The sequence below is a fragment of the Rattus norvegicus genome, chromosome 16 (assembly GCF_036323735.1).
Source record: "Rattus norvegicus strain BN/NHsdMcwi chromosome 16, GRCr8, whole genome shotgun sequence".
NCBI classification, from domain to species: Eukaryota; Metazoa; Chordata; class Mammalia; order Rodentia; family Muridae; genus Rattus; species Rattus norvegicus.
This window is the reverse complement of record NC_086034.1, coordinates 82202789-82216119: the sequence shown is the minus strand read 5'-3', so window position 1 is coordinate 82216119 and position 13331 is coordinate 82202789. Positions and strand designations below refer to the sequence as shown.

Below are 13331 nucleotides of genomic sequence, written 5' to 3'. Positions count from 1 at the left end.
CTCAATACAGGAGTTAAGGCAAGATGTTGATAGTAACTATTTTGATGACTGCGTCCTACTATCTGAAATAGGTAACCCTTATTTTCAACGTGACTGAATTTAGAATCACCTAGGGACACATGTCTGGGTTTGTCCATGAGAGCAGTTCCATGAAGGCTTAACTGAGGTACCTCTATGTCAGGGTAACATCTATCAATGGGATAGGTCACACATAAAAACAAAAACAAAAACAAAAACAAAACCAAAAACCTAACAAAAAACGGAACTTCACTACTCCTCTTGGGTCCCAGATGGAGTTAGACCAGCTGTCTCATCTGCAGCTGTGACTCTCACCTGTACTCTCAGACTATACGTCAAAACAAACCCTTCCTTTTTATGAGTACACTGTTAGCTATCTTCAGCCACACCAGAAGAGGGCATCAGATCCCATTACGGATGGTCGTGAGCCACCATGTGGTTGCTGGGAATTGAACTCGGTACCTCCGGAAGAGCAATCAGTGCTCTTAACCGCTGAGTCATCTCTCCAGCAAACCCTTCCTTTTTAAAGTTGCTTTTAGCAGACACTTTGTTACAGAAATGTAACTACTGCAGACAATTGGTATCAGATAGAGACTGCTGTCACAACAAGGCTGATCGTGTGGTTCCTAAGGCTTTCAGACAGGTTTGTGGGAAGGGTGTGGAAGAGTTTGGAGCTCTGGGCTAGCAAAGTCCTAAAGTGCTGTAAGTGGAGCTTAAAGGGCGATCTCAGTGTTAGTTCAAGAAAACAGAACCCTAAGAACAATACAGACAGTGAGAGTCCAGTTCATGAGGCTTTTTTGGGGATGGGGAGGACAAAGGCTCTCTTGGTAAAGGAGGCTGGATTCCATTCTGGTGGAGAATCTAGGTGCTTTCTGCCTATGTCCTTTTAGTTTGAGTGAGGCTAAATTCAAAGTGAATGGATTAAGTCAGTTAATAGGGGAAATCTCAATACAGTGTTGCACCCATGTTATGATTGGTTACTGCTCACCACTCTTAGACACACCTGGAGTGAGGGAACAGAAATACACAAAAAAATAACGTGCAGTTTGGTGAGGGAAAGGGCATGGGTACGCTTATAGTTGCGAATAAGGCAGGTGAGAAGAACACAGACTAAACAGAGACCCAGAAGCTCTGCGTTGAGAAAACAAGGTGTGGGTCCTGAAGGAAAGACCTCACCCATCGAAGGATCCAATTTGTAAAAGTGAAACTGATTTCAAAGAGCCTGAAAAGAGAATGTGGTTGGAGGATAAACTGTAAAAACAGAACAAAAACAATCAAATCTGCCCAGGGCAGCCCCAGGTTCACTCACAGATGTCATCACAGCTATTGCAGGAGACCAGATCACATCTCACAACCGCAGGAGAATTTGGTGGGATTTTCCACGAGGTGCTAGTTTTGGAAGCACACAGAATACAAGACCTACGGGGCTATGGAGGCTTGTACCAAGATTCCAGAAAGCAGCTGAGGACAAGCAATGTGTGGCTGAGTTGACTTTACTACGAGGAAAACCCTCAGCGGTCACTAATTACAGCTGCAAAACTAAAGTCTAACATGTAGTGGGGTGACTCCAGGATCTCAGAAATGCCGGGATCAAAGGAAGTCTGGCAAGGAAATCTGTAGATATATTCTAGAACTGGCCCAAAAGAGAGGTCTCATATGCTACAGGTGGCAGAAATGGAGGGACAGGGATGCCCAAGGCTGTTGGAGATCAGACGATGCCTCTGAGAGTCTCCGATGACGCACACAGAGTGCAAGTATTAGGTGTCTGTTGTCTTGGGTTTGCATCTTGCTTTGGTCCAGTCATTCTCTTGTTCATTCGTATTAGAACAGCGACGCTTGCTCTATGCCACTGTACTGGAAATGTGCTACAGTTTTTTCTTGAAATTGCCTTGAGTCAGAAGAGCGTTTGTACTTTTTGAACAACCATTGATACTGTTAAGAATATGGGGACTTGGAGAAGACCCAGGTTTGAGTCACAGCGTCTGCACGATGGCTCATAACCACCTTTTAACTTCAGTTCCAGGAGATCTGATGCCTTCTTCTGGCCTCTGCGAGCATCACACATGCATATGGTATCCATACATACAAGCAGGCAAAACACTCGTATATGGGGGGGGGGGAGGAGAACATGAGGACTTCTGCAGTTGGAATGAATGCATATGTTATAAAATGGCCATAAGCCTATGGGAGCCAGGAGGGCAATGCCATCAGTTAAAGTTGATGTATTTGGGAATTAAATTGACAAAGGGTGAACTTGTGTTTATTGATCGTCATTGTCAGCTTAGGATTTAGGAGTACTGAGGAGACTGGCGTTGGGTTTCTCTGTGAAAGGCTTTTCTGAGAGTTATAACTGAGGAGGGAGGGCACCCCGGATGTGGACGGTAGCATCCTATGGGCTGGGATCCCAGACTAAAGGAAAAAAGAGAAAGGGAACTAGGCAACAACAGCCACGTCGCTAAGCTCCGAAGTACAGCTGTGTCCTTCCCAGCTATCCCACGCTCTTGCTGCTGCAGCTAGCCGGTTATCACTGCCGCGCCTTCCTTGCCAGACTGTGAGCTCAGGGGGAGCATCGGGAGCCCGGTGGTGTAAAGACTGACTTTGCATCATTCAGTTGCTGAGTTTGGTACTGGCGGACTTTGGTATTGTCATAATTATGAAGCATATCCTGCCTAAGTATTTTGTAAACATTGTTCTCCATCGCCTTCTGATTGGTCAAGTAAAGAGCTGACCAGCCAATAGCAGGGCTGGAGAGTTAAGGCCAGACTTCCGGGCCAAAAGAGAGGGTTCTCAGGTAGGAACCAGAGGCGAGAGGGTCACCAGCTGGACCCAGATGAAGAAGCAGGTGCCAGGACCAGACTGAGATGGACAGGTAACTGGGCCACGTGGCAGGATGTAGGCCAGGGCAGTTTTGTTGGGCTAGAATAACAGGATCTGCCTGGCTATCGGGCCAAAGCTTAAATCTGGGTCCTTATTCAGAGTAAGGGTGGGCACAGAGAGACCATTATGGATGGTTACATGAGCTAAAACAAACTCTTCCTCCCTTAGGTTGTTTCTCTTACTAATATTGTTACAGCGATGAGAAAGGCGGCTCACACACCATCCCCATGCATTATTTATAAAGCAAATCAGTGAGTGATCCAGTGAGCGCGAATGTAGATGGCCTCAAAGAGAAGTCAACATGGGTATCTCATTACTGACTGGAGCTTTTGTCTTTAGCATTAAGCTTAATAAATATTAGTCCGATTTAATCCTAATATCCTGACATCTAAAATAACATTGCCAACAAATGTCTAAATGGTTTCAACTGCCACAGTAAAAACCATAAAGTATTTCTTGAGAATAATGCGATCTTAATTTTTTTAAAAAAGGGTTTGTTTATTTATTTATTATATATAAGTACACTGTAGCAGTCCTCAGACACACCAGGAGAGGGCATCAGATCTCATCACAGGTGGTTGTGAGCCACCATGTGGCCGCTGGGACCTGAACTCGGGACCTCTGGAAGAGCAGTCAGTGCTCTTAACCACTGAGCTGTCTCTCCAGTCACTTATAAAAGAGCAACGCTTGTAGAGCAAAATCAAAATATCACTAATTACTTTTACCGACTAACAGGGCTTCCCTTCCGTCCTTGCAGTCGAGACTGCAGGTGGATATAGGAGCCGCTATCCAAAATCCTGTCCCTGAATTCAAACAGTCCACGCCCTGCCCTTGTTTGTCTCCTTGCTCCCTGCAATGCTTAAGAACAACAGTAAATACGACCCCTTCGATCCCTTCTTACTTCTAAGGGGAGTGGAGGAGCTGCGCCGCATCGGGGTGGCGCACAGGGTCTACAAACGAGAGACAAAACGCACGGCTTTCCTGTCATTAACACTGCTCAGTCCACTAACCTAGAAATACTTGGCTAGTTCAGATCAGAGCTTTGCGAAGACACTTTAGTACTCAATGCTAACACTGAACATCCATCCAGCTTACAATATAGCTTATAAACTGCTTGACCGCTTCCTGAAACTTCTCCAGCAAATAATGCAAGCTTTCTAATGTGCCAACTTACTTTTTGATTAATATTGAAAACAGACATAAATGGATACGTTTAAAACAAAACAACACAAAACAAAACAAAACCAAAAAAAAAAAAAAACAAAAAACAAAAAACCAACTGAGCCTTAGTATGTCAGTCCACAGTGGATACAGGGGTTAGACTGCAGGTGTAGCTCAGCTGACAGGGTGGTAGCCTAGTGCCCAGAACCACCTGGATTCAGTTTTCAGCACCACATGAAACCAGGCATCACAGTACATAACCTATAGCCCTAGCACTTAGGAAACGGAGGAGAAAGGATCAGAAATTCAAGGTTGTTCTTGGCTACAAAGTGACCTCAAGGCCAGCCTGTCATTATGAGACTGTCTCAAAGGGGAAAAAAGAATTTTTTTAATGTGCTAAAATGTTCCTTTGTTACCTGGCACTTTTTTTTGGGGGGGGGGGAGGGATATTATGTGCATGACATGTAGATTTACATACTATAAGTATGGGCCTGAAAATCAAGTTAATGGTTAAGAATCTCTTTTTTTTTTTTGTTTAAATTCTAATGTGCTTTTAAAAAAAATTAAAATACTCCCACAAAACTAGATGGTCTCCCTGATCCTTGAGAGGTTCCAGGGGGCTCAAAAGCTCTGAGTTCTCAGTGAACAAAATAAGAATCGTGTGGTGTTCATGACAGACTCCTAAGCCTCCGCCAGGACCCAGAGGGAGCCTTGTCTTTCTCACCCCTTACCAACAGCCTTCCTTTCTAGCGGTGGGGGCAAGTTTTAGCTTGAAACTCTATAGTGTCTGTCAAAAAGCAATCACGGGAAAATGAAAGACAGGGGAATGGGTGCTTAATACCAATTTTAAAAAGCAGCCTGCAGGAAAGCAAACACAATTACTGAGCTGACCAGGCAATCAGAGTCAGGAAATGATGGATACAGGAGAAAGCCAAGTGAAGGAAAACATCCCAGTTCAAATTAATATGTCGCAATACCAAACACAGAAATTAAGTCTCCTTCCCACGGGGGAATTGAGTTACTGTGATATAATTTCCAGAAAGAACGAAAGGCTCTCCATACTTCTACGTCAATGTAAAGGCAGAAACCAAATGAGATGAAGCTTGCTAGAGTGTTGAGTTCTCTGGAAATTAGACACTTAGGGTAACTGGTAAGGACTTGTGTTGCCGATTGAGGAACGGGAAATTGAATTGCTGGTGACAGACTTATGGAACCCTAATTCTGCTCAATGTGGTTCTTGATTCAAAAATCTTATGGTTGGCTGTAATAAACAAACATATCCCTCATTTTTAACAAAGGTGTTAATGGCAGCATTCAACGAAATGTTCTGTCCCTGTTAGTACGCAGAGCAAGAGTCTAACACGGTGGTTCTCCCACAACTGTGGGTTGCGACCCCTTTGGGGGCCAAATGACCCTTTCACAGGGGTCACTTAAGACTACCAGAAACCAGATATTTACAATTCATAAGTGGCAAAGTTATAGTTATGAGGTAGCAACGGAGACCATTTTACAGATAGGGGCCACCATAACATGAGGGTCAAAAGTCGAGAACCACTGATCTAGCGGGATCCTCCAAGAAGGACTAGTCAATAAGTACCACATTCCTCTGTGATGCTTCACAGCCCCGCCTACTTCCTTACTAACAGTAAAGAGGACAGGAGTGTGGAGCTTCCTTTTCTATTTTACTTATTCTTTATACATTACACATAATGGCTATATGTTTACGGGGAGCAGTGTAACACCTCAATGCATATAAATAGTAGTCAAATCAAAGTAAATATCTTCATGTTTTTTCTTTGTGCTCAGGACCTTTGAGTATGCCTCTCCTCTTGTTTTTTATCAAGGCGGTGGTAGGGCATTGTAAAATTCCTCATGCAAAGTAAACCACAGCTTTCCTGCTGTGTCATAAGAATCTATTCTCCCTGGGGCTGGAGTGGCTCCGTGGGTAAGAGTAAGGCCAGGTGCTGGTGGTGCATGCCTTTAATCCCAGTGCTCAGGAGGCAGAAGCAGGAGGAGCTCTGTGAGTTGGATGGCAGCCTGGTCTACAGAGTCCAGTACTACACAGTGAGTTCCAGTACAGGCAGGGCTGTTATACAGAGAAACTCTGTCTGGCGGGGGTGGGGTGGGTGTGGGTGTGCATGCATTGCTCTTGCAAAGGATCAAAGTTCAGACCTGCCTAAAACTCTAGCTCCAGGGACATGGTTTCCACCTGCCCTGTGCTCACATGCTCACACCCACACGCAGACATACACATATACCTAATTTAAATTAAAGTAACATGCTAAAAACAACCTATTCTTTCTGCCAAGTGCATTTTGATACTTAGTGTCTAACCTAGCCACCTCCCAGCCTCTTCTCTTCTTTTACTCCTGGCCTCAAATCACCACTATTTTACTCTCCTATGCTATTAAGTTTTCAGGTGCCACAAGTGAGTGAAAACATAAGCTTCTGTTTCTGTGCTTGGCCTATTTTGCTTAGCATGATAAGCACTCCACTTCCATGCATGTCGCTTCTAGTGGCAGGATTTCACCGATCATAAGAATGTGTGAGGTGTGCTTCTAACTGAAAAGCTCTTATGTAAAAATAAACAAGCCAAACAGAAATATACATTTCCCTTTTTATAATGTTCTTTTCTACAATAAAGAAAATTAAAACTGTATCAGAGAAAGGGATTCTGCAATCTTCAAGACCACCAAATGTTATCCTATCAATTCAATGAATATTTTAATATAGTTTTAAAGTTTTATTTTGATCACAAAAGTGTTTGTTATCTCTCTGTATAATATGCCTTATTGAAATTTAGAATAAATACATAAATTTCACTTTACTGAACATATACTGCACAGCTAGAAAGGAGAAGTGTGGAAGACACTGGATATGATGCTAATTTGTAATTGACTAATAAAAATTTTCAAAAATATTATAGTATCAACAAACTAATGCCTCTTTGGGAACTGTAATTTCCAGAAGAAAAAAGTGTGTGTTGTTGTCGTGTAACTGTTTCCTCTGGCAGGGAGGCTCTGTAAATGGGAAGGTAAATAAATCAATATGTCAGGAAGTCCCTGAAACTGACTAGATTCACTAGGCTTCTCTCTGCCACAGTAAGGAGAAGCAAGCTGCTGAGAAGACTGAGACCAGACCAGCTGCTCGGAAGATGCAGAAACCAGCAGAGCTATGGGGAAGAGGTTTGGAGAAACTGAGGCACCTATGAAGGATACTCTCCAGTCTGGTGAACTGCCTGCAGGTTCTGCAGTGTGCTTTGGGCTCCCAACTTTTCGAGTTGTCACCCATGCTGGGGTGGCTCTGGCGATGCAGCTGTCTAGGAGTCGCTTCTGCTCTTGTAAGTGACCCCTCACTCACACACCTGTAAGTAACGTTAGTAAAGCTCATTGGTTCACCAAGTTGGACTTCGGTGGTATCCACACTTTGGTCTGTCATGGGTTCCTTATCTGGGGTGAGTACATGGGTGTTACGTCTCCCCAGGAAAAGGTTTGTTACACAGCAGCTGCTGATTTAGAGATATGGGGAGTGAGATTAATTCAGAAAGAGTATTTCAAAATGGAATGTTCATGAAAAGCTGTTAACGCTGACAGAGCCATATGCTCACAGAAAGTACACGGAAGCAAAAGAGATTGAGAGCAAATACCAACAAACAACCTTTACAATAGAACTCCTAGGTCTTCGTTTTCAGAGGAGCCTCAAGAACAAACGGGCTTATGACAGACCCTTTCGCTTCATAAAGATTTGTTACTGGAAAACAAGAGTTATCAGGCCTTTAAGCACCAGAATGACATAGGAACTTGAACTAATTTGACAGTGTCCCCTTCCCACCTCGCTCTGGTGTACTGAAGATAAAGCTCCCAAAATATCACTACTAAAATGATACCATAAAAACAAATCAAATTACCTTACCAACTTAAACTACGAAAAGTTCCTCTACTTTAGTAAACACACACACACACACACACACACACACACACACACACACACACACACACACTTTATTGGGCACTTTAATTTTATCAGGATTGCTGTAGTTTATTGAAAACTGATAATCTGAGTTCTTTCTTTTCAGTAAAAACTGGTTTAAACAAACTGCCTACATGTATGCCAGCTTACGCAGAGTTCCTGAAAATGATGAAAGGTACTCCCCCCATTTTCTTCCTATAAAAAGGTGAAGTATTTAACCTTTGTCTATAATCTAGAAAAAAATGAATAAGCTGGTTACACTGTCACTTCACAAGTTCAGTATATTATGTTAATTCAATAAATGATAGAATTATAGGTGGAAAAATGATGAGCTTAGATTTAAATAGGAGCTGGCATACTTCGTGAAATATTAATTAAAAGAAGCACAGTGCTCCGAATAAGATTCAAATAGACCTGGATTAGAATCTATCTCCAAGTAGCAGAAATATACCGGAGAGCCCGGCATTGTGGCACATGCTTGCAATTTGGTAATCCAAGGCTGAGACAGGGAGATTGGGATTTTAAGATTCTAATCATGTTCAGGGCCAGCCCGGACTACACAAACAAACCTTGTCTCAGGAACAAACAAATACAAAAATCCATTTGCCCAAACTTTAGTACTTAAAACTTTTTAAAAAGTGTTCTGGGTACACTTTGTTCAAAACCTTTTCTCTTAAAGGGTTTTAAATAGCATTTGCCACACAATTATCTACCCATACACGAGATAAATCCCAGGCAAGGCTGCAAGAGCTTTTGTTGAGATTGGTCAAAATACATTGTAGCAAAAGAGGGAGCAAAAAGTATTTCCAGGAGGGCGGGCTGGTTCTGTTACAGACCATGATGGGCAAGGAGAGTGGGCTAGTTCTGTTACAGCCCAGGATGGGCCAGGAGAGTGGGCTAGTTCTGTTACAGCCTAGGATGGGCCAGGAGAGTGGGCTAGTTCTGTTACAGCCCAGGATGGGCCAGGAGAGTGGGCTAGTTCTGTTACAGCCCAGGATGGGCCAGGAGAGCAGGCTGGTTCTGTTATGGACCATGATGGGCCAGGAGAGCAGGCTGGTTCTGTTACAAGCCATGATGGGACCTTGGTCAACTGTTCAGCTTACAGCACTGCCTTCTCACTCAGACAGACTGAGCTAAGAAATAGCCAACTGCCACCCAGGAGGCAAATCTGTGAGCAGCATTTAGAAAGTGGAGCCATGAGATAGATTATTTTAGTACCAACAATTCTACTTTTACAGTTCATTGTTTTTCATTAGACATATTTTGAGTTCCACATAAAGATGCGGTGACTGGAAAAGATGTTCTAGACCAGTGGTTCTCAGCCTATGGGGTTTGGAGTGGGAAAGGGGTTGCCAAAGTCTATGAAAAGATACATTATGATTTACAGCAGTAGCAACATTCAGCTATGAAGTAGCAACAAAATAACATTATGGTTGGGGGTCACCACCACCTGAGGAACTGTACTAAAGGGTCACAGCATTGGGAAGCTTGAGGATGGCTTATTTTTACCTGTGGCTCTGTGGCTAGACAGACGGGAAGGCCATCAAAGAGAAAATGCTCCTGCTGCATTTTCTCACAGCCCTGTCTTGTGGACTCACACTTTCTGGGCTGGGGCTGTAGGGCAGGGCTTTATACTATTTATAAGATTTTCCAGGCCCTTGGTATTTCTCTTGTTCTTCAAACATGCAGTCTTCTCCCTACACATCTGCTGCTTTCTCTGCAGGTAAACAAAGAAACCTACTGTCTCACTCTGCATGGCATCATGTGGGTTACCAGACCATTCAAGTCCTTTCTTCACGGCTCCTTCTGCAGTCTCCAGCCATACCAGTATTAAACTCTGCCCAATCCAGATACTGCATCTGGCCTGAGAGTCTGATCTAGGTCTCAGTTTTTAGTATCTTGTTCATTATCAAGCTAAGTCTTTCCTTGAAACCTTTCTTCCCATTTCTCCCATTCTCTCCCTCCTCCCTCCATCCCCATATAACCACCACACCACACCCTAGCTGGCCTTCTCAGGCTTAAATGCCTACTTCTAGGTTTATGTTTTGGGTTTACAAGCCCCACTCTGCTCTGCCTAGAACCCACTGGGTTCCAGTTTTCACTTCCGTACTTGAGACATCAACTGCAGGTGAGTCCCTTCAATCAAGGAGAACTAGTCTTTTAAGTGACTCTCAGAGACCCAGTCAACATTCTGCAGAACTGTTCAGACATTTTTTCCCCCAGCATAAAATAGAAAATATCTAATTTTAAACCTCAAATAGAATTGTTCTAGAGGCAAAACATTCTTCCAATTAATTTTCCAGAGTTTTCTAGAAGTTGTCACAAGAGACTGATGCATCAGCAGGCCTATTGCAGAAGCATTCTACTTTTCAGAAGAAAAACCAACCAAACCACAAAGAACGTATAGTAACTTCTTCACTTACTTATGCTTTACAAGCTTTCTTGTCTATACAAGTGCTCAGAGAAGGAACAGTCTAGTACCCTTGGACCATTCTCCACACTAGGGCCCACGCTTGGATTACATCAATGTCTCTGTACAAGGGAGGGGACTAATACCAAATACCCGAGGCAGCTTACACAGCACTGGGTGCTCCACAAACACTAGCTGAACAAGCATCGACTCAGAGCTCTGCATATATTCTATTTCTGCATATATTCTATATAAAGCACGTAGAAACGTCCAGCATCTTCCCTCACCACCTCAGCACTTGGGAGATTGAGACAGAAGGATAACTGTGAGTTCAAGACTAACCTGGGCCACCAAACAAGACCCAGTCTTTAACAGTAAAAATATCCTGTCACCTCTCTCCACCACCGAGATTCAATGTCCTCGGGGAACAGCTGGATCTGAGCTCTAAGTGACATCTGTGATAACCTGTCCATCTGCCAGGCATCTTCCTAAACTGTACTCAGTGCAAAGTGGGAGGACAGGACTGAGGCACATCGGCTTTGCTTTCTCGCTTTTGCTTCGACAAACTGCAAGCACTTAGCATTTTTATTCCCACTCAGGGCTCGAATGCTTCTTTTCTCAGAGCTTGTTTTCTACCACAGGGCTCTCCAGGAGGTCGTGTTCAGAAAAGAAGAAAAGTTAACATTCCGCTTATGTGGATATATACATATACATTTGTGTATATTTAAACACACACATACTGCATACATGGGTGCTTTGCCTGTATGTGTGTCTGGGCACCCCGTGGGCGTCTGGTGTCTGTGGAGGACAGATTCAGATCCCCTGGACCTGGGGTCACAGCAGGTTGGGGAGCCACCATGTGGGAGCTGGGAACCCACCAGGGTCCTTTGGAAGAGTACTTATATTTTGTACTCTCAACAAGTATTAATCTATCCTCATCCCTCCAAACACAACATCCTTAAACTATTGACATTTTGCCTGAAAATGTTGTCATATATTCTCTCCGATAGAAAAAGAGACCGTTTTCAGAGAGTAGTTTAGTGTTCAAATACAAGAAGACAAATGAAATCAAACCAGGAGACAGCAGAACATTTATTAACCTAGAAGGGTTTGTATCCTCTTCCTGGGGAGGACTCGAACAAGGTTTTGCTACTCAGTAAAGAACGCTTATGCCCATTTTGGAACATAACATCTTTGAAAGGGATATGTCCTTTCTAATCCCTGAGGTCATCTTATTTTTTTCTCCAAGCAGTGTGGTGAAACTAAGAAGTCACTGAGGCTGAAGTGGAAGGTCGCTAGTAAAGAACAAAGGACTATACTAATTTGTTTAGGGTTCTCTTCATTGACGAGAAATTAGTTTCCTGCTTTTTAAGCAGATACATATTAACCATATGCAGTTGCCACTAGCCGTCCCCCCAGTCTCCCTTCACAAGAGAGAAGCATGTTTTAAACACAGAAAAGCCTCACAGTCTCTACTCGCATCACACAAACTGCATTTCCAGGACCTTGGGGCGCTACCCAGAGATGAGGGCTGGCCTGGAAAGCAGCCCTCCAGACACTAGGTCTTGGGTCCTCTGCCATCACCACAATCCCCATTCCCACGCGCCAGCTCCACTCCAGCGCTATTACTAGGCAAAGAAGATCCGAGAGTCCGATGAGAACACAGAGGCTCAGGAGGCCTCTGCTCCACTAGTGTGGTCCAGAGACAACAGAGGCCCCCAAAGGTGTGACACCGCCCGGCCCAGCCAGCAGGAGGGGGAAGCCACCAGGAGACGGAGTCTCCAAAACCTTCACGCCGCTTGAGCCCCACAAACTCCATATCCCTTCAGACCCTGGGTACCTCAGGGCCCATCATGCCCCATCCTGCCCTAGACACTAAAGGCCCCTGTAGCCCCACGATCCCCCAGTGCTCAGGGTGATCAGCCTACCACGTCCGCCACCCTTGGCTATCTCAGATCCAGTCTCCGTTCGCGTTTCGCGCTTCCTGCCTACCCTGCTTCCGAAGAGAAGACATACTGGATCCCGGCCGGGATCTCCGGCCCCAGCCGCCGCCAGTCGCGCGGCGCTTCCGGATTCCTCTCGTGTAGGCCCGCCCACAACATTCGGAGTGCCTAATCCGGACCCGAATTCCCCGCCGCCGGATGTCAATCATCCATACCTGGGGGTGGATTGGCTCGTATGAGGCCCGGGCGTGGCTTAAACTCTGCCTCTAGGAGCCTGGCTCTGGAGCCTGCGCGGAAGGCTGGTGACCGCCTAAGCTCTGCTCTTTCGCTTTGCCATTTGCCCCCGTGATGGACATGGGCCAAGATACAGCTGGGGACAGTACGGGCTCTGCACCCTTGCGGAACTTGGTGGAGAAAGATTGCTGAAGAGAGAAGGAAGACTTGGAAGCTTGAGGCAAGACAAGGTCTCCCAGATGCCTGCTGTTGGTTCCGCGCGCCCCTCACCAGGTCTGCTGGTTGGACCGCGGCGCCCGCACGCCGGAGGTGCTTCCCTCTGCTTCGCGTCTACGGATCTTCTCTTTGTGTCGTCTTCCACTTTGCTTTTAGCTTAGAGATGTTACATCGCTGAAACCCTTGTTCCCTGTTGATAATGACTCTTCGCCCTCGAACTGCGTCGTCAGAAGCATGACTACCAAGTTTATACGCAGTCTGCAAGCTGGAGATAACGTTCATGAGAGGTCAGAGGAGCATGACCACGAAGACTGTAAGGACCATAGCCCAAAGAGATGGACTCTTTGAAGAGGAAATAACGTCTTTGGTTTAATCTTTGAGAACATGAAAGAGGAAGACCTGAAGTTGTGAAGGGAATGCCCAAAACAGAAAAGTAAAGAGTTTGCCTGCTTCTGTTTGGAGAGCTAACGCAGGTTTGGATCTGGGAGGAGAGAAGGCATGGC

At 44.8% G+C, this 13331-nt stretch overlaps 1 protein-coding gene across 5 annotated transcripts in view; it reads right to left on the bottom strand.

Annotated features, from left to right (window-relative positions):
* Positions 1-12584, bottom strand: part of Erich1 (glutamate-rich 1) — a 67826-nt gene extending 55242 nt beyond the window's left edge. For 3 of the 5 annotated variants that reach the window (XM_006253395.4, XM_039094598.2, XM_039094597.2), the window contains exon 1: positions 12428-12584. In XM_006253395.4, the coding sequence (XP_006253457.2) occupies positions 12428-12449 (22 nt within the window). In that variant the 5' untranslated portion in view covers positions 12450-12584. Of the gene's footprint in view, positions 1-9534; positions 9949-12427 lie in introns of those variants that run through there. The other 2 variants (NM_001127680.1, XM_039094599.2) reach the window with 2 other exon arrangements.
* Between the last annotated feature and the right edge of the window lie 747 nt (positions 12585-13331).